We start from the raw sequence: 21,373 nt of genomic DNA, 5'->3' as shown, positions 1-21,373 counted from the left end.
TAAAATAACAGATGACGCTATGGCTCATCTATTTCTAGGTCAATATAAAATATCTTTCAGCATCCGCAACAATTCATATTCATGTAAAGTTTTACAAAGAGAACGGTTTGTCTGTTTTATTTGTTTGTCTTGTTTTGAATTTGTCTTTGAAAAAGACTCATTGAGAGTCGAACGCGCATAGGTTGATTAGATACTAGTTTTGCACTGTTCGTAGTCAGTTTATTACATTTATCTTAATCAATCCCTGACAAACGTGCTCCCTTGCTGGACCCAGTGCACTTGAAAGGACTTTTAGTCGCCATATGATTTTGTTATATATATATATATATATATATATATATATATATATATATATATATATATATATATATTCCTTTTAAGCGGACATAAGATTTTTAACAGGCAACTGTGTATTGTTGGTATGGACAAATGAACTCAAAGCAGTGCCTGTTGTAAGCTGCAAAATGTAGTTCTGTGCTTTTAGAGGCTATGTTTAATCCCATAGTTGCTTCCTGTCTGTTTTAAGCTCTATTTTCATTTAGATTGATTAAATGTGTATATTACACGCATAAACATGAAAGACGGTTTAAATTAAGAAAGTGGAAAACATACACGCAGCAGGGTTAACATCTTGAATAATATACAATGAGTTACCGATGCGTTTGCGTGTGGAATATAAACTAGGGAAAATTTGAACCAATATATAGTAACTCAAACATGTATTTATAGTTGCTTTCAATCACTATTATGCTTCAGTCAACACTATTAATTACCATAAGTGTTTTTCGGTTGCATTTCTCTCTTTCTCATTTCCAGTGGTCGGTTATACGTGCGATTCCCTTATTTAAATGTAGAGTTTCGGTTGTGTCGTTCTATTTTGGTCTATCACGATCGACCGACCGACCGACCGAGAGAGAGAGAGAGAGAGAGAGAGAGAGAGAGACGTTGTTTGGGGACTTGCAAGAATTAAAATAAATTATGTTTATTATTGTCAATATTATGTTTATCTGTTTGGCGGTTAGTCTGTTGCATGAGCGACAAACACAATGATATAAAAAGCGGAGGGGAGCGGTCTTCGAACATTTTAATTTTTAGAAACATAGTATAAGTTTAAGAAAAAGTATATAAAAAATAAGCATCAAACAGATTACAGTATGCGTATGCCTCAAAATCAAACAATTTACCGTATAGTATCGACAGTATACTGCGTTATCTCTCGCAATCCAAAAATGTCCGCGTGATTTGTATATTATGCATGAGAGAGAGAGAGAGAGAGAGAGAGAGGAATTATTTGATGTGATTGTTTACCATGTTAAACTCACTGAGAGGACGAGGAAAGTTAATATTCTTCCTATTGGGTAACGTCTCTAGTGATTAATGACGAGTCATCTTTGAAACATTTCAACAGTAGGCTATCGATTATCTCTCTCTCTCTCTATCTCTCTGTACCTACCTTCCAATCTATTATCGATTGCATACTGTTGAAAGAATGTTTATATATGCGTATTAACACATTTTGATATGCCAACAGTATAAATGCAATGTTGTTCTAATATTTGTTGTGTATATGTGTATATATATATATATATATATATATATATATATATATATATATATATATATATGATCGCGCTAAATACCAACCTTAAACACTAAAGTCTAGATCATTTTAGGTAGTTGTTGATGGAACAATTGATTATTTGAAACCACACAATTTTAACAAGTGAAACAGTAGTTGAGAGGTCATAAAAATGATCCATCCCACTATTTTCTGTCGGGAGAAATCTGTGAAAGAAGGAAATCAATGGAATCGTTACTACAAAAGCAAATAAACTAACGTCCAACATAACTATTCGAGTCAATGTAGTAAAAAAGACCATGGTAAGAGTAAAGAAAATAATATAGGCATAACTTCTATGTGTCTTGATAAATTATAAGACCATGCACGCCACGAGCCAATTGAAAACGCGGTCCAGTAGATTTTTATAGACTTGAACATCAGAACGAAATAAAATAATGTTAAGTAAAATCAACAAGCATTTTGTTATACTACAATGTAGAGTGAAAATTGAATGGGCACGTACATTATTGTGAAGTAAGTCCTGATGAATCGTGAATATCCTAACACAAGTCAAAGACACAGAATGTCCCGAATCAGTACACGTCTTTCAATGAATTTACGATAATTACAAAGTAGCGTGTTACTCCAGAAATGGAATGAGTACCTCAGTAATTCCAATGCCTATACAGAATTATTCTATTCAAATTATATTATATTCTGACCAAAATGGATGTTAACAATGGATTCCTACAAACTGGCCTGTAGCAGGAATGAAATATTTTGTTGTTAAATCCCTTTTTGTTAGCATTTTCACTTGACTGAGACGCGAGTCACAACCGCGTCTGAGCAAGACAGAGGCTAGAATGTTCCAAACTCAAACGCAACATTAACATCCTATTTATAATCTACACTCGTGGACAAAAGTTTTATGTCAAGATTCTGTTTGCAAATGACAAATAGCGTAAAGGACTACCAACAATGATAGACATTTAAGAACATAGTCTAGATGTGCGTAACACGAGGCAATATCTGATGACAGTTGATAGAGGATTATTGGAAATGATATGCATGCTGAAAGCGTCACCCTGATGAACTTCGCGGTTACGATCAAACAATGTTTGTCAAATGAGAAAATGTAATTCTTGTACTAATTTGACACCAAATATATTGCTAAAAATGCACCTCAGCGACGAAACAGCGTATTTAGGTACCTACGTTGTCTCGTGGAGGAATAACTTACAGATTTATAAGTGTCTTGCTTATAAATATATTTCCAGTGTTATAGAATTAGAATTGGCATAAACCATTTTACAAACTTTGGGGAAAGACTGGTCATTGTAGATATTATTTTTCACATTGTCTCTGTGTTATATCAGTTCTGAGGAACCGAAGAGTCTAGTCATTGAATACAACATTAAGCCAACCTCACTTCAAAAGAGTCATAATCCACTGGAGTTTTTGTCAGCGGAACTAGAGTTTAAAAGAATCTAATCTTTGGTGCTTGGATCAGCATGCAATGTTTTTCTGTGGAACACACATTTCTCCTTTCTTTCATCAGTATATAATTTTCCAAGTGTGTATATGCCGTTAAAAAAAATTAACTGAGTTTTATAATAGTTTTATATTGGTTCTTCTCACTAATGTAAATTGCAAGAACTATACTATGCATATAAATAATTGCATTACTGTACGCATACTCCATTTCCATATTCGTACATATTTTATACATTCAGGATTTACAAAATATATTATGACCAAATAATTATTGTACAATACTATGACCAAATTAGTAATTTCGTATGGCCGCTAATTTCCCTTGAGCAGTGACGGACATTCTCTCTCCCTCACAAACACATACAGAACACAAACACATGTATGTATATATATATATATATATATATATATATATATATATATATATATATATATATATATATATATATATATATTTATATATAGATGTGTGGGTGTGTGTGTTTGACGAAAACAAAAACAACTGCAAAGTACGAAAATGCAACATGATAAAGAGATTCACCTAAACAGCGCCCAATTGAATTCTGCTATGCAGAATGTTGATACCAGAACATGCCATATCATTAATCCGGCCTTATTATGAATGGAAAGGCGGCTGTTATTAACCTAAAATGACAGACCTGACTCTTACAGTGATATATACCGGGAAGCGAACAAAAATTATCTACTGCAAACTTGGCATTTTATTTGGAACGTGCACTTGGTGTTCAAAGATGGACATAATAAACTTGACAGTATCACCATTTTTCTTTTTTAATATACAGATATATATATAAAATTAAAAATAGGTAGAAACTTTAACATAGTTTATGGGTTTTCATTATGTAACACATTCTTGATTGATTTCAAGTTGCCTTCTCTACTTTAACTCAAATTCTGTTTTTACTGCAGTACCATTTTCAAAGTACCCCCTGATGGATCCAGGACGAAGTATAGGGCCTATTGACACTCCTGCATGTTTTTTTGGCATTACATTTCTGTTTTGTTGCTAAATTGCCAATTTGTGGTGTTATGCCAGAAAATATGAAACTAAATCAAACCCTACTAAAATGGCGATTTTATTTTTCATACTTTATACTTTCAGATGTCACTTGTCATAGTTTGGATGATTACGGATTTGAAAATGGTTGGATAACATATTCGCCACAGGATATATATAATGTGGGTACAGTGGCTTCATTTACATGCAACCCTGGTTATATAAGAGATGGCCCATCAAACAGAACATGTGAGAAGGATGGTACCTGGTCAGGCACATGTGTCACGTGTCAGAGAGATAAACGTAATTGTTAGTATGATACATAATAATTTTATAAATTTAGTTGTGCGATAAAACCGTAATATTCATGTCTAGCCCGGAAACAATGCTTGATCTTTGTTTTCAAACATCGTTAGAGAGGACTAAATTGTTGTGAAAATCGAGCTTTTTAATAATCAAGGGTATGTTTAAGCTAATTGGTAGGTGCAATAGAACGTCGCTAGAAGAAACTAAACATTGCTGCATTGAGTACAATGCTCATTACTTCTTTATGAAAAAAACAAAAATCTATGACAGGGCTTTAGTGTAAAGTAACCTGAATACATGTCCTTTAGCAAGGTTATCAGGTTATTCTGAGACACTCAAAGTTTAGAATTCCTCTATGAAGCACTACATGTATTTCTCAAATAAATTTAAGAACATAATGGAAAATTCCCACAAGCGAAATTGTCATTCAGCAGATTGCAACTACAATCATTCGAGAGTTTTATATTTATATGTATTTTGCTAAATCTGACATTATTTTTCTTTTTCAATCTATATAGTTCATAAATAATGTTCTCGAGTATGCTTCATCACCTTCTACTTACCATAGATGGTTAAATGTTTTAAAATAATTGTAAAACATATTTTCATTGTCACATCACGTACAATCTGAATAGTTCATATGCACTTTGATATAACCATTGCTTGTAAAGATTACTGATACACACGTTACACCTGAGACAGGAACTGTGATATTTGCTTCCTGTATATCTTATTTGTCTCTCTTAAGTGTCTCTACTTTGCTTTTCTTTTATTACTGTTCTTATTTAACTGTATGAAGAATATGCCCAATGTTCCAACAACTACTACTATTAAAACGCGTTAATAAAATACTACTAATAATAATAATGCTATTATTATTACTATTATTATTATTGTAATTATTAGTATTATTATTATATAAGAGATGGCCCAGCAGAAAGATAATGTTATTGTTATTACTATCATTATTATTATTGTTATTAATATTATTATTTATTTATTTATTTATTTAGCATCAACAATGTGTCCAGCCCCATGTATTCCAGACTGGGCGAGAAAGACTGGATCACATACATACGATTTAGGGTCCAGAGTCGAACTTAAATGTCTCCCAACTAAAATGCAGTATAGTGGTGACAGCAGCAATATCAGACATTGTGTAAATGGTAACAAATCTGCATCTTGGAATGGCACTTTAATTAACTGTAAAGGTAAAATCCGCTCACTCTCTTTCTCTTTATTGTACACACATGGAGACACACACAAACACACACTTGTGCACATACACTTGTGCACACACGCACCCAGCCACCCACACACATGCACATACACACATTAAGATTCCAGTACAGTTATGATTGTCTATACAAGCAATGCATTGATGGAGGAAGAAAAGTTTTCAAAACCCTTTTCAATAAAAGGTAGCGTTGGACACTATGGTTCATTCTTTTCAATAGCCACGGGATAGTCTTCATACAAACGGTCGTAGCAGAATGTACTGTTGAACAGCTTTCTGCTCTAGCGTGATTTGCGTCACATTATCAGAAGAGTATCCTAACATCATGTATTCCTATTATTATGTATTATGGATCAATAAGAAGAACATAACACGTGATACAAATCTCATCACAAGCAATAATGAGCGACCAGATGAGATTATAGACAATCTAATATTTTTACAAATATTGTTCTTCTTCTTGGTCCAGAATACATAGGTCTCACTTTTTGACACTTATAAAACGTCGAATCATTTTTTGCAAAGCTAGCAATGCCAATAAAATGGAATAAATGCTGCTACTGTTACATGTTTATAATGTTATCAAGTCAAGTGAGAGCAAATGATTCGTCAACAATACGTTGTTTTCTAGAATAAATTGACTCAATCATCTGCGTGAGGACCGTTTAACGTGTGAACTGATAAACAGAATGACACAATATTCATAGTTCTTATTGAAAAGACTGATTATAAAGGTATTGATTGCAATTAACATGTTCCTTATTTTGTTGGGAATTCTTCATGTATATTTATTACTCATAATATTAAATCACGTATTGTTGAGTTTCAATCTTGAAAGTTGGTTTAAGTTAAGGAATTCCAATAGTAGTTAAGTGGGATACTATACGTACAATGGGAATTAGCATTACGGAGACCCCTGGGACAATATACGTACAATGGAAATTTAACATGGCGAAAAATCGTGGGTCAATATACGTACAAGGGGATTTAACATGGAGAAAAATCGTGGGACAATATACGTACAATGGAAATTTAACATGGAGAAAAACGCTGGGCCACTTTAGGGACAATGGGAATTTGACATAGAGTTTGGGTCTGTCTAGGGACAAGGGAAATTAACATGGGGAATAGAGTTTGGGCTTTTGGGATTTTTTTTTTTTTTTTTAAAGGTTTTTTAAATTTAAATTTAAATTTAACTTTAAATTTAAAAAAGGGGTAGGCAATGGAAAGGCTATCTCTTTTCGAGAAATATGGCTGGCCCTGAAAAGGGCCTTTGGGTTTTCTTCTGCTTCTAGTTTCTTCTTTTTCTCCACCAAGTTCTTATTTTATCTCCAACACTCTTTCTCTTCTTTTCTTTCTTTTTTTTCTCCTGCTCTTCTTTCTTCTTCTCTTCCTCCTCTTCTTTCTTCCTCTTCTCATTTTCTTCTTCTTTTTCAATCTTTTCGTTCCATTTGCTTATTCTTATTCTTTCCTCTTCATCCTCCTTCTCCTCCTTTATCTCTTTCATGACACCACTAATCTTGTCCTTTACCTTTTTTAAGTTATTAATTTCCATCTTTACACGATGGGGACTATAGGAATAATGGTCTTCAACCAGTCTTATCAACATCTGCTCCATCATTCCTAAGTTGTCTAAAACGTCTTGTAATGTTTGTATTTTGTCCATTTGGTTAGAAGCCATCTTCTTTTTTATTCTTTGCAGAATGGTTTGAACGACGAATACTGTGGGTTCTTATACTTAAAGCGCGTACGTGAAGGAAAACATCCCCCTAAAACGTAAAATTGATCTTACCTAGATCATGACCAAACAACGCGCGGACGTGAAGGAAAACGTCCCTTTTTCATTTCATATAATAAAACCCAAACTATACTCTCCACATACGCTAAGAAACAATAAACAAATCCATAATCTACTATCCACACAATCGTACGTGAGCGGGTACAAACACAAACACACAAACACAAACACACAAACACATACGCTAAGAAACAATAAACAAAATCCATAATCTACTATCCACACAATCGTACGTGAGCGGTTACAAAACCCAAACTATACTCTCCACATACGCTAAGAAACAATAAAGAAACCCATAATCTACTATTCACACAAACATACCTTAGCTCTTACAAGCACCAACACACAAACACATACCCTCACACTATCTTAGAAAAGAGTTAGTGTTTATATTCACACTACTCTACCTACACATTGGCAAATTGATGGTTATTTCTTTTCTAGAGTATTGGGTAGCCCTGAAAAGGGCTGCTTTTTTGGAACTTCATGGACACCTGGTTAATGGTGGCACCTTCCAGGCCTGGCGCCACATACACATCTTATTCCCCAGTTACTTTTTACTTTTTTGGGGGAGAGAGCAGAGGCAGGATATGTCGCTTCAGAATCCCAATTTTCGCTCTCTGGGATTCTGAAATTTATTCTTCTTCTCTTCTTTTCCTTCTCCTCCTCCTCTTCTTTGTTTCTTCTCTCCTCCTCTTTGTATCTTCTTTCCTCTTCTTCTTCTTCTTTATATCTTCTCTCCTCCTCTTCTTTTTTTCTTCTTTCCTCCTCCTCTCTTATCCTTCCCTCCTCCACAATGGCTTCCGCGGCCAGTTCATTCAACAGGCGCCTGGCATATTCCAGATGCACATGAAGTTCCAACAGTTTAGACAGTCTCGTGTTCATTTTTGGTGTTGATCAATCAACAAGGGTAGCTAGACTGCCCAGCGAGTTTCAATTTATAGTGAAAGCGCGGACGTGAAGGAAAACATCCCCCTAAAAAAACATAAAATTGATGTTACCTACATCATGACCAAAAACAACAACGCGCGGACCTAAAAGAAACACTCGCTTTTTTATGCTACCCATCACTATTTTAAATTTTTTTATAAATCACTTCATTAGACTATCCACATACGCAAAGCAATCCAATCTAACTCCAAATATACACCTCAAACACCAAAAAAAACATGATTTTAATCTACTATTCATACCAACTTACTTAAGCACTTACTAACACACAAACACATACCCTCACATTTTTTAAAAAAGAGTTAGTGTTTATTTTCACACTACTCTACCTACACACATTGGCAAATCGATCGTTATTTCTTTTCTAGAGTATTGGGGTAGCCCTGAAAAGGGCTGTTTTTTTGTTTGCTATGGCATTCTTTTTTTTAGTTTCTAAGAATGCGATGTCCTCTGAGGATAGACTTTCTGGCGATAGGTCTGCTTCTTCGGAAAGAAAAGAAGAACTCTTTGGTGTCGATACGGCAATCGACAAAGCCTCTGTCAGGTTCAGGTTGCTGCTGCTGCTGCTCTTGTTGTTGTTGTTGCTGCTGTCTCTGAAGTCTGTACTTCTCTGTCCATTCTTCTTTTTCCCTGTTCATTTCTTCTCTGAAGAGCTCTTCTATCAGGTCTTCAGTGATTTTTAACATTCTCACATTCTCTATTTCTTCTGGCTTCGGTATCAGACTGTGTCTGACCCTATGCAAATTCACGTAGGCTTCGTTGAGTTTAGCTAGTTTGGAGCACATCTTCTTAGGAGGATGAGTCGACAATGGATGGTTAGACTGGAAACAACCCGGTTCTTAAAGTTAAAGCGCGGACGTGAAGGAAAACATCCCCCCACACGGTTTTTGAGTCGCAACGTTTAGTGAGTGTCATGAGAGGGATAGTAAGAAATGAAAGAGCATCAATCCAACATTCTTATAGCTAAACAAAAGACAAAGGCATTTTTTTCAAAACACAACATTTTTTATTCAAAAATCACTTAACACTAAACAACAACTCTAACATTTTTAACAATAATCCAACAATATAACATCAAACAATTTTTTTCAAAACACAACATTTTTTAATTCAAAAATCACTTAACACTAAACAACAAGAACTCTAACATTTTTTAACAATAATCCAACACTAAAAGTTTCTCCACTAGGTAAAGAGGGATAACAGTCTTCCATGGTTTCTAGTAATCTAGGATGACTTCTCTCAAACTGTTGATTTCTATGGTATTATCGAATTCTGCATACAGGATGACGTTCACCGTTTCATCAGGGTCTCGGTCTTTAAACTGAATTTCCAAACGAATCTGGCCGGATTTTATAGGGTGGAAATGTCCCTCGTCGCTGCCTTGGTCTGGAGTGAAATCGAAAGCCCACAAAGCGTAGCCTCCTGCATAATCCTCGTACGTAATACCGTGACTGGTATTGGTTCCTAACTGTCCGGTGGCTTCGTACAGGGACAAGTACGATCTCAAGTAATTCTTCTTGGTAAAGTCAGGTTCGAAAGGTCGGGTACACAAGGTCTTGTCATCGCGACTGACTTCGATTTTGGACACGCCAAAGTGTTGAAAGTAGAAAGGATTTTTTTCGGCAGCTCCGTTGAAGGCTGTATTCTCGACGATACCAACGATCAAACGTTTGGGTAACTGTCCTTGGAACAGATGATCTTCGATCATGGATCGCTGTCCCTTGGGAATGGTGAAGGTTTTCACTTCCACGCGTCGTATGGGATACTTGGCGGTCGTTCTACTCAACGTCTGACTGATGTCGTTTCCCACTTTAGGTAACACTTCCACACGGCGTACGTAGAGTCTGGCTTCTAGGATTTTGGTTTTGTAACCGTCACTATCAGCCATCAAATGGAAAGCGGCACTGCTACGATTCAGTCTCAGGCGGACATCCACCCCGTTCAGCAAATACTTTTCTTGCAACCACATGTCCAAATGCAAACGATCCATCAGTTCTAAACTTGTGTCGGCTCCCGTGATTCTCTTTCTTCGTTCTAGAAATCCATCATTGTTGTCTTTCTTTTCATCAGTTTCCAATATTTCAAACTTGGTAGGTTCGTCAGCTTCCCATACCACACAGGCATTGAGATGAGTGTTCTTGGCATCTATTCCGTACGTCAAGAGATTTTCCAGGTAGGCACGATAAGGGTAAGTATCCATGCTGCTACTGACCAGTTTGTTATTCAAGTACAAGTCCACTCCACTGAACAAGGAATGCATGAAATTGTTGACGGGAGCTACTGCTTCATCGTCTATAGCACCTCCAGTCTTATCTAGAATTTTGACTTTCAGGTACAAGTAACTGCTATTCAGATCGATGTAATCTTCGGGCTGTCCTTTGATTTCAAACTCGATGAGAGCGGAATCGGTCAGTGAGGAGACGGGGTGAAATTCCACCCACTGGGATTCTTGCATGGTCATCATGGTAGGGGGCATGACAAACAGATCCAGTTCCGTCTTGGAACAAGCGCAAGATTCTCGGTGCATCATTTTTTTTTGTCTCTTTTCTCAATAATCGAAAACGTCTAAGTCTCGAACGGTTCTTCTTTTCTTGGCCTTTCTCGCTTGAAGTCTGGTGAAAGGGTCTTTTCTTCGTCGTCTCTTTCTGCCTTGTCCTTGCTGAATGCCTGACTCGTTAGCGTGCAGGGCATTTATAGGTGTTTCTCGTTGGCCTAAAATGTCTTTGCCCGTTTGCAGCAAGACATTTTTGCCTGCCCTCATGAAGGCTTCTTTAGGGTTTTGTTTGTCGATGATGACATTTTAGAGAAATTCTTTGCCTTGCGTCAGTGCCGCATCTTTCAAGGCGTGCAATCCGCGTGTCACCATCGGTTTCAACACCGGGGCCACCGAACGAAAGGCCGATTTTAACATGTCTCCTAAACCGTGTCCTCGCTGTCGAGCAACCCCTCGGTACACTGGATACATGACTTACTTACGAGTCGTGAGAGAACCGTTTTCGAAAATGGAGTTTCACCGTGACTTTTCCTTTGGTGAATGGAATATTTTGTCCCAGATCTCCTTTTATAGCAATGTTGACCGTGTCCAAATACGACTTACTGACAGGCAAATAGTGAGGATGGACAAATTCGCGGTGGACGTGGTAAGTGTTTCCACCTTCCTCGTCAGCGTTCGTGGCAGAATCCACTTTGAAAGGAATGAGACGGAGTAACGGTACGGAGGTGTGTCCCACCACGTTGTACTCCACCACATCGGAATACACGAACATCAAATTCAGTCCTTGGTTCAGTTCTACCGGGGCACGAAATAACTTGCTAAAAGACTCGTTGTCGTAAACGATGGGTAATTCGTTTTTCTTGAGCATGGCCTTTCTCATGTCCATGTCTCCGCCCAACATGTCAAACAATTCAGGACAAAATAAAATGGGCACGATTTTACTTCGTTCAAATTTCATCAAGAAGCGACGAGCTGCTTTGTGGTACTCCATGGTGACATTTTTGTTGACATGCTCCAAAGCTTTCAGAAACACGACATTAAACCTGGAGGTTATGGTGCTTACCGAATGTTGACCACTAAAATAATAGCCTGGGGGAATGAACAAGTGATAGGTGGTGTACTTTTGTGTACGGGTTTTCTTGTCATATTTGACATTGCTATCCATCCACTGTTGCATTTGCTCGTCATGAACTTCCACATCAAAAAAATTTTGATTGGGAAGGACATTGAGGACTTGGGTCGGGTGAATCATTTCTACTAAAGCCACTTCCCAATGGGCTTCGTGATCTAACTGGATGGCCTGAGGTAATTTGGCCGTGTAACAGCACAACGTGTTCTTGGGAAACACCTCCATGGAACTGTCACTGGGTAAAGTTAAGTAAAATTGGTTTTGGTGACTCATAATTCCAGAGTTCTGTGGCTGTCCGAGGGGTTACTGGACGTCAGAGGCGTGTCTCCGTCTAAAATGGGGTTCTGGTTGTAATTGAAGTGGTGACTGGCACTGGCACTGGACACAAGGTTCCCGGGGTTCCCGTTCGAGGTGAATTTCAGGGAGGGATTAGGAAGCAGGTAACCGATGCAACTGCTCAATAAAATGGTCCACAATTGTTTGTCTCCTTGCTGCAAACTCAAATTGGCGATGGCTGCCCCGATGACACAATACACCACGAAGATTTGGCAGAAAAAGACGATTTGCGTTTTAGGCACACGTTCTCCACACCACACCCACAAGGGTTGTTTTTTGTAAATCTTGCACAGAAGAACTAGGGGAAGGAGGAGTGGTCGACGTAGCTGCGTCTGCTGTGTGAAAAGGCATGATGGTCACTTCTTTTTATAGTCGATGACTTGCGAAGCGTCGATCCAAGAATCAAAACTGGGCGGATATCCTTTCCAACGTACTTTGACTTCTTTGACACGTCGTTTGCCCACTTTACGGGTTCTGCGTTCGAGAATGCTTTCGATGTCGTACACGTCGTCTTCTTTTTTGGTCACACGTTGTAACTCGGGCAAATAGAACGTTCCTTTGAGCACTTCTCCGTTCATGTCTTCCAATTTATAGACGGCAGGATGACGGCCATGCACTCGTCCAGTGACGCGAAACAATTCGGTCGTCCAGTTAGGTAAGTAACCTCTGTCGAAAGTGCGTTTTGGTTTTGCCAATGCGCACCCAATCTCCTACGGCCAACTCTCCACTTTTCTTGGGGACAGCTCTCGTCGGGGACGTACCAAACAGGCGCTCAAACACCAACACTTCGTTCTCGGGAGACACGTCTTGCGGGGCACGTCCGATGCTTCGATGGTAAGATTGGTTGTACGCTTGCACCAGGTGCGGTAAGATGTCGATGTACTTCAGAGTGTGGTGATGCGTAAAATATTTCCACATGCGTTCTTTCAAAGTGCGTTGAAAACGTTCCACGATGCTGGCTTTGGTTTCGGGATTCTCGGTGGTAAAAAAATGAATGTCACGTTTCTTTAATTCTTTTTGGAAAGCTTGGTTCAGAAATTCGGTACCTTTGTCCGTTTGCCATCGAAGAGGTTGACGACCGCTTTGTTTCAACACTCGTTGCAGGGCTCGCACTAACTCGCTGATCGATTTGGAAGTCAAGGGCACGACCCAGGCAAATTTGGAAAAGACGTCGATGACACAAAACAAATATTTGTAGCCACGATTGTAGCTGGCCAAATGAGAGACATCGGCTAAATCGGCTTGCCATTGATGATCGATGCCTTCCACTCGGGTGCGACTTCTGGCAAACTTGCGTCGAATGGGTTTGTGTAAAGTGTAGGTAGCTTGTTCTTGTAACCATCGTTGCACTTGAGGTAAACGGAGACTTTTCAGTCGAGTTTTGGCAGCACGGTACAATTTTTGAACTCCTGCGTAACCTGCAGGATGGGAGGGATCGTAGTAAATGCTGGCTAAGACTTTTTCCATTTTTTTTGTGTTGGTTGGTGTGTTTATAAGACACCCACTCTTGGAGGATGCTACTCTTTTTCTCTTGGGGTATTTTCTTGGATTGCAATGCTTTGCGTGTGCGGCCAGCAATAGGCGTCGAAGAGGAGAAGAATGTCTGAGCGGGGGATATCTGTTCTTGTTTCACTTCTGTCTTCACTTTCTTTTTCTCTTGGGGTGGCCATCATCTTTTTAATCCATCCAATTCTGGAGGTAGGTGGTGTTGTTAACTTGCGATTTTTTTCTGGTGGAGTTTGAAACCCTTCCTCTTCTTCTCCTTTTTCTGTCTTGGTCACGGGTACTGGTGGTACTGGTACTGGTATTGGTGATGGTGCTGGACTTTTCATCAAGGTCTTAAAATCTTTCAGAGTGGGTAGAGCTGTTTCGTCTAAAGCTTTCTGGTGAAAGAGTTGCAGTCGTTGCAAGAGTTGACCGTACTTTTGCGATTTTTCTGGTTCGGACAAATCTTGGCGATCCATCAAGGACTGCAATTCGTGTTGTAACTGGGACATCTCGCTCAAATGGGGATTGGGAGGTAAATGCGGGGTGCGTTGTTCTTGCCACCGATGGTATTCCATCCATCGTTTGTAAGGCACTAAAGCTAGTTTTCGTCCTTCCATGGGGTTGTGAGGGGTCGATTCTGAGATCTTGGGACTTTTTATCTTGCTCCCACCAGTCCTCCCAACATGGTTCCCTAGACTCCTTTCAGTATGGGGCCTAACAAGAGAGGTAAAATACCTCCACGTTGCACTAACATCTTCTTTTTTTGACGAATGGGAATTTTCTTTCGAACCATTTGGCGAAGAACGTGACGATGTTTGCTTAAGCATTGTTTCTGGTGTTTGGACAAAGGGATCGTGCCTTTCAAAATGTTCAAACAACATTCGCACACGGTATCGATGACCTCTTTGGAGGCCGTTTGAATGAGTTTTTTTGTAGGGGTGGAGAAGCTTTGGACAGGACAGATAACATGTCCCCATGTTTGGCTGAACGTGGTGGCAGTCCTTTCCTTTTCTTTCCTTGGGGTTTTCTGGAGGGTGACATCTTTGAGTCTTCAGGAGCACCGAAAAAACACTGATACCCGACTTGGTCACAGGCCTTTTTTATACTGGAACGCGTCGCCACTGATTGTCTTTACGTCGTATCAGTTTGAGGACAGGCATGACACGTCGTGCAGGGGTACGCAACGGACTAAATCGAGCCAGTTCTTGCTTGGACAAATCCAGTAAACTTTGGAACATGCCCGATCTTTCTTGAACTTTGATTTTGGGAGAAGGTACTTTGTGAGCAGCAGCCACTGCCACTAAATTGGAAGGTCCTGCCACTGGGGAAGTTCTTTTGGGGGTCATCAACGGAGAAGTTCTTGGTGTGATCAACGTCTCCAAGTACTCTTCAGTTCTGGGTGTCATTAACGGAGAAGTGGACAAACGTGAAGCTGCCGGAGACGCAGTCACCGCTGTGGCAGGTCGTGGTTTGCGAGTGTAAGGTTGCGTCCTGGCCGAAGTGCCTCTCTTGCGACTAGTTTTCTGTGGACTTTTCTTTTTCTGGAGGCTTCTTTTCTTTTTCCAGGGTGGTGTCTGGTCAGAGGAGGGTCCTGCCACTGGAGAAGTTCTCCTTGGGGACCTGGTCTTTTTCTTCTTGGGGCTTCGTTGGACTTTTGTCTTGGGTATAACTTTGGGGGCATTAGGATCCCATCTTAAGAGTGAGCGAATGATGACCCCTCCTAGAGTACCGCTCCCTCCAGGTTTCAAAATGATTTGTTTTTTGGTTTGAGTGTCGATGCGGGGATCGGCCAGTTGGACCAAAGCGACTTTGTTTCGATCGAAAAAGCGTTTGGTTTGATGAGGAATCTGAATGATTCCTTGGAGTAATTGACGTGCCGTCACCGTGAACCATCGTAAGACTTCTTTGAGACTAGCTTCTAAGACACGAGCTCGTGTTTGTGGATCTTTTTCTCGACTGATGCCATACAAGGCACGAATCAATTTGACGGGAAGATGCGACTGAAGGGACGTCATGTTCGCACTGAGAGTGAGACAGACGAAAAAGGGTCTGAGGTTTTTATAGATTTTTTGATGGGGAGTGAAATGAAGTCGAGGACGGAGACGTGTACAGGACAGGCCCTCCGTCTTGGCACCAGTGGTGAAACAAGTGGGTACGAAATCGCAAATCCTCGGGAGTCGTAGGTTTCAAATCGACGAGTAAATAGGCGTGTGGAGTTTGAGTGGCATCGTCGTACGCCTGAGTCAGCCAAGGCGTTCCTAACTGTTTGGCTAAGACTTGCACTTGCGATTTATCTCGAGGGCTTTTAAACAAGACCACGTAATGCGCATTGAGACTGATGGTGCGATGGGCTTTACTTTGTTGAAACAAATTTTGGGTGATGTAAACGACACTGGCATTACGGTGATGCCCTTTGCGCGTGAACCACAGTTTAATTTCTTCTTCGTCTTCTCCTAACATGTCGTCGAAAATGACCAAATGGGTTAGACGGGAGTCAGAAACGATGCCGTCGTCTTCTTTAGGAATGCCTTCCACAAACACGATGGAATCGCCTTGACTTTCTCGCAAGAGGCTGTACGCCGATTGCCACTCTTTGTAACACCACACGATTCGTTGAGGGGGTCGATCGATCAAATGATGTTTATGTTCGATCAAACGTTTGACGAATTCGGTTTTGCCTGAACCGCTAGGTCCGGCAATGAGCATGTTAAAGGGATGGCGAAGATACAAAGCCTCCCAACTGGCACGATCTAAGTGTTCGTCGATGACTTTGACAGTAGAGGAAGAGGGAGCAGAGACAGCAGAGGTAGCCATGGTGTGAGAAATGTCACTTGTGACACGAAAAACAAACAAGACAAGAGTTTATATACTTTTTCAGAACACGTTTATTGAATGTTTCAAACATGAGTACGAAAGACAAAAATGCATAAAAGCCAAAGGCTTAAGTATCAAGAATAAAAGGCACATGATAACCATGAACGTGGAATAAACACAAGTGTCTGTACAACATGTTTTGGGTAAAGTTCTAACCAGTTCTATAGTAGGGGTAAGGTCACACAAGTGTCCTCCCGAAAGGGTCTTTCAGGCCTGTCCACGACAGTCCTGTCCTGGGTGACGGGTTCTTCTGGCACCGTCACTAACACAGGTTGAAAAGTAACTTTTTTCCTTGAATAACTCTCGTGCATACTGGGCCACCTCTTGTGTCCAAGCCTCAAAACCCTGGTCTCGGTGATGTCCAACATTTGACTCCTAACCAATCTGGTTTCTTCTTCGTCAACGACATGGTAAGTTACTTCAATGAACAATGAACTATCGATCTTGCCTAGGGTTCCTTTTCATATACAGACCAATACCGACGTGACCGTACGGTAAGGTGAAGTGATTGGGAAGTCGCACTCGCTTCTGGTATACAATTTGATAGACTTTTTCCAAGGGTCGACTGACGATGTGGTGAGTGGGTAAACGTACAATCTTGTTCGGTTGATAGGTGGTCACTTTAAAGTTTCCATCCTATCCCGATTGCAAGGCTTCTTCCAATACCCCAAAGTTGACCACTCGACTGGTACGATGATTCAGAGTCAGTCCTTTCACTTTGCACGTCGTGTGCACTTCTCCTTGTTTGTCCCGGTATTCGTAGCCGTAATTTTTGGGACCACCACTGACGAAACTTAGAATCTTGTCGTCGGGATGCTCGTCTGTCCAGGCTCCTAAACGGTCTCCTTCGATGTCAGGGTGATGTTGAATCGGGTGATGGATGTAAATGCAACTGTCCGTGTCAAAGTACAGGACGCGTTCTTCTAACAGTTCTAAAGCTTCGTACAATTTTAAGCGAGCATGAGCTGTCACGTAAGCCGCAATGAAGACATTTCCAAAAGGGTCGTCTTGTACAAAGTCCAGATCTTCTTCGTAATTGACCAAGATCAAATCCTCTCGAACGACGTCGACGTGTTTCATGTATTTGGTTTTGTCGTGAATCATCTGGAAGTAGCGGGAAGGTTCTGTCAAATATTCCGTCTTGGGTAAACACGGTCGTTGTGCCATTTTACCCCACAAGCAATTTAACATCACTTTGGCAAACGATCGCCTGGCTTCGTTTTTTTCGATGTGGTCTAAAGAGATGCCTTATTGTGCGTAGTATTTCTCTTTGAATTGTATTTGGTCTTCGGGAGTGTGACACCAGGAAGGATAGCCGCTGGCTTCTTGTTTCAGTTTCAAAAAGGCATCCACGTAGTCGGCGAAAATGCCTTTCTGAGTAGGGTCACCCTTGTGGTACTGTTGTGTCTTGGGAAAGTGGCAAATTTCGTACACTTCTAACAGTTGGTATCCCATGTCCAGAGCTTTGAACAATTCCACGCTGACCCAGGTTCCCGTCAAGGCACGTTCTTCCTGGCTGTGATGGCAAGGTTGGTCCTGGTTGCACGTTTCGGCACAAGTACGGCACAATGGAAACATCAGTTTGCCTTGACAATGGTGAGGTAAGACGGGATGGTATAGGTTCGTGGGAGGCAAAACTTTACACTTGATCAAGCCTTCGTTTTGTCGAATGTTTTTCAGGTCGATGTGTTCCGTGAACAATTGCGGGTGCCCTACAGGAAAGCGACAATATTTGCACACGTAGGGATACAGCGAACACACGTCCAAGTATTTGATTTCTTCTCCTTTCTCTTCGTCGGCTTGGTACAGCAAACAGGTGGCATTGGTCCTTCCTCCGTACAAACTATCGCTCGGGTTCAGCGGGTCCATGAACTGGTAACTTTCCACGAGGCGTTTAAACTCGGGATCGGTTTTCAAACGGTGATCGTACTCGTGTTCCCACATTTCCACCACTTGGTATCCTTGCTGTTCTAACTTTAGGCGTCGCTGACAAGTGTCCTGGTACAAGTCTTCCATGGTTCGTTGCAAAAACTGATTTTTAGTGTCACGGTCAGGGTAACAGACGGGACATCCGTGAAATAAGCAACCGTTAAACTCGTACACGATCTTGGGGTTTTCTAAGTCCCAGCCATCTACCGAATACGTTCCGATGGTCTTTTCGCCTCCTCCGTTGCGGGCATGCTGAATCCATTTGTCTTCCTTGTCGCACAAGTAATGTAACCAACGTAGGGCTTTGACCGAGTATTGACGCTTGACATAGTGGGTCGTTTGAGGACTGATGACAGCCACGGTGTTTTCAGGCATGAATCGTTGGCGGTACACTAAGGAACACGCTTTGGCAATGGTGCAAGCTTCTTTCAAAGGATCGACCCCTCCGTGTTCCATGAACAGTTCTCGAAATTTTCCACAGCAACGCCGTAAAATGTCCACGTCGGAACGACAATACTTTAACATTTCTTCCTGAAAGTCGAAAGGGTCCGAGGCGTGAGCTTGGTGCCAAGCGTAGAAAGCTTCTCGTTGCTCGGTACGCATGTTGTCGGGGTCGTAATAGTGAGCCTCAGGCAAATGGGGTAGAATAGCATGTTGATTGGCTTCCGTATTGAAAAAGTGTGGAAAGTACCCTTTAGCCATTTCTGTCATTCCAAACGTTTTAGGCATTCGGCTCAAAGGCATGGCCAAGTAACTCATCGAATCTTTAAACTGTACTTGTCCCACTTGCATGAAAATGATTTTGGCTCCGTTCAAAATCACTTTAGGACGTTCGGTGCCATGTTCCGTATAGTACCTCAAAAGAAACTGTCCATCGTATCCGGAGAAATTGTGAGCCATCACCGTGGCATGACGATGACAATCTCCGTAACGTTCGATGTCCTCTTGGCTCCACGTCTTGTCGATGGGGTCTAAGACCCATTGGGCAAAATCGGCTAACGTGTTTGGTCCCCGAAAGATTTTTTCACGTCCTCCAGGAATCTAGCTGCAGTGAGGGCAATGACTGAAGATAGGTTCTTGAATGCACTTCTCGCACGCTCGATGAGCCACGCAGAAATTAGGGATGTGAATGCCAGTCTCTTGCATGCATTCGAAATCGAAAAAGATGAAATTGCCTTTCTTCTTGTGACCGTCCTCTTTCTCTGGTGGGGGTTGGTATTTTTGCACGTAACATTGGTGTTCCAAGTCCACGATGTGGTGACAAATGTGACATTTTTTCTTTCCTCGACATACGTGTGCCTTGGCATTGTTGGTACGTATGCCTTGTCCACACGTAGGGCACAATCTCAGGAGTTGACAAGCACATTTCTTCTGTGAACCTTGTGTTTTCAAATGTTGCTGGTAACAGGCAGGGCTGACAAACGTGCGCAGACAAGTCGAACAAGGCACTGGTTCTTCGCTCAGACAGGGTGGAGAGGCCAAACATCCTGGGCATTTCAATCCACAATGCTTGTGTTGCTCTCGATTGTTATAACCATAATCACATTTCTCACAATAATAACCGTATCCCAGGAATCCGGTGATACTGGTAATGGTATCGAAATGGTCATCGTGATGATAAACATGAATGTATTTTCCGTCCTTAAAATCCTGGCCTCGAAACCACAGAGACCCGCGCATTTCTTGAGGGTGCACTTTCAAGGTGTAGCGTGGAGCTAGGGCATCTTGCAATTTTTGCATCTCAAGAATGCCACAGGGTGTGTCTTTGGACAGGCCAGCTTGTTGCAACAGGAGTTCTGCTTCGTTTCGTTGTTTGGCTCGATCGGATCGTTGAATAGTGTTCCAGGTTCTTTTCCATTCTGTCGTGTCGTTCTTGTTGGCATAGGTTCGTCCCACCACGATGGCACGGGCTAAACACATCTGGTCATGAGGATTGTGAATTTGGACAAGACTACGCTTAATGGTGCGAAGCTCGTTCACCAATAACATCTTTTTGCGTCCTGTCCCTTGAGGAAGAGAGACGTGGGCCATTTTCAGTGTGGCTTTACCATCGGTGATGTCAAACTGGTCATTAGATTGTTGTACGTGTTGAATCTTGTCCATGATTTTGGAAGGGGTTAGTTCTGCAGGTCTGCTAAACTCGATCCAAACAGGGGATTTCAAACCGTCGTGATCTATGGATAGTGTCAAGCGATCGTCTTCTTTGGGTTGACATTGTCGCTTGAGTGCGGTGAGCAAAGAATCCCACATCTCGGTGATGAACCCTTCTGCTTTCTCCAAGGGTACGTCGGCCTTGAAATCTTTAAACTTCACCGTATAGGTGTAAGCCGTGGTTCTAAATTTTCTAGAGGAGCGCTTTTCCGTCTCTCGAATGGAATAGTATTTTTCAGGGTTGACTAAGGGTGACGAACTTGGTTTAGAGGTTTCAAATTCTGGTTCACTCATGTCCTCTTCAAAATCACTGGCATGAATCTGTGCCAAGATTTCAGCCCTGGTACGAGGCGATAGATCACGTTTCTGCCTCTTACTTTCTTCTTCTTCTTTCTTCTCGAATGAATGGGATCGTTTCATCTTGAGTGCAAAACGTCAAATGACTCAAGTGTAAACACCATAGACTAATTTATAGCCTTGGCAAACCAGCGTATATAAAAAGGGTGTGTGTCTTGTCCTTTCACTATTCATTTCACTCTCAAGCCGAGCACAACGATGGAAGAGACTAACCAAATCGAACGTTTCGTCAGAGCTTTGCGAGGGG

At 41.0% G+C, this 21,373-nt stretch overlaps 1 protein-coding gene across 7 annotated transcripts in view; it reads left to right on the top strand.

Moving 5' to 3' along the window:
- Nucleotides 1-21,373, top strand: part of LOC149794503 (sushi, von Willebrand factor type A, EGF and pentraxin domain-containing protein 1-like) — a 184,760-nt gene that overhangs the window by 85,146 nt on the left and 78,241 nt on the right. For all 7 annotated transcript variants that reach the window (XR_016423037.1, XM_089968753.1, XM_089968751.1 and 4 more), the window contains 2 exons: nt 4,179-4,382; nt 5,393-5,590. Coding sequence is in view for 6 of the 7 variants with exons in the window: in XM_089968753.1 (XP_089824879.1) it covers nt 4,179-4,382; nt 5,393-5,590 (402 nt within the window). In the remaining variant the exon portion in view is untranslated. The remainder of the gene's footprint in view (nt 1-4,178; nt 4,383-5,392; nt 5,591-21,373) is intronic.

The sequence above is a fragment of the Sinohyriopsis cumingii genome, chromosome 8 (assembly GCF_028554795.1).
Source record: "Sinohyriopsis cumingii isolate HCF-2022 chromosome 8, ASM2855479v2, whole genome shotgun sequence".
NCBI classification, from domain to species: Eukaryota; Metazoa; Mollusca; class Bivalvia; order Unionida; family Unionidae; genus Sinohyriopsis; species Sinohyriopsis cumingii.
Note: the sequence above shows the minus strand (reverse complement) of the source record. Positions and strands in the feature narration are given on the sequence as shown.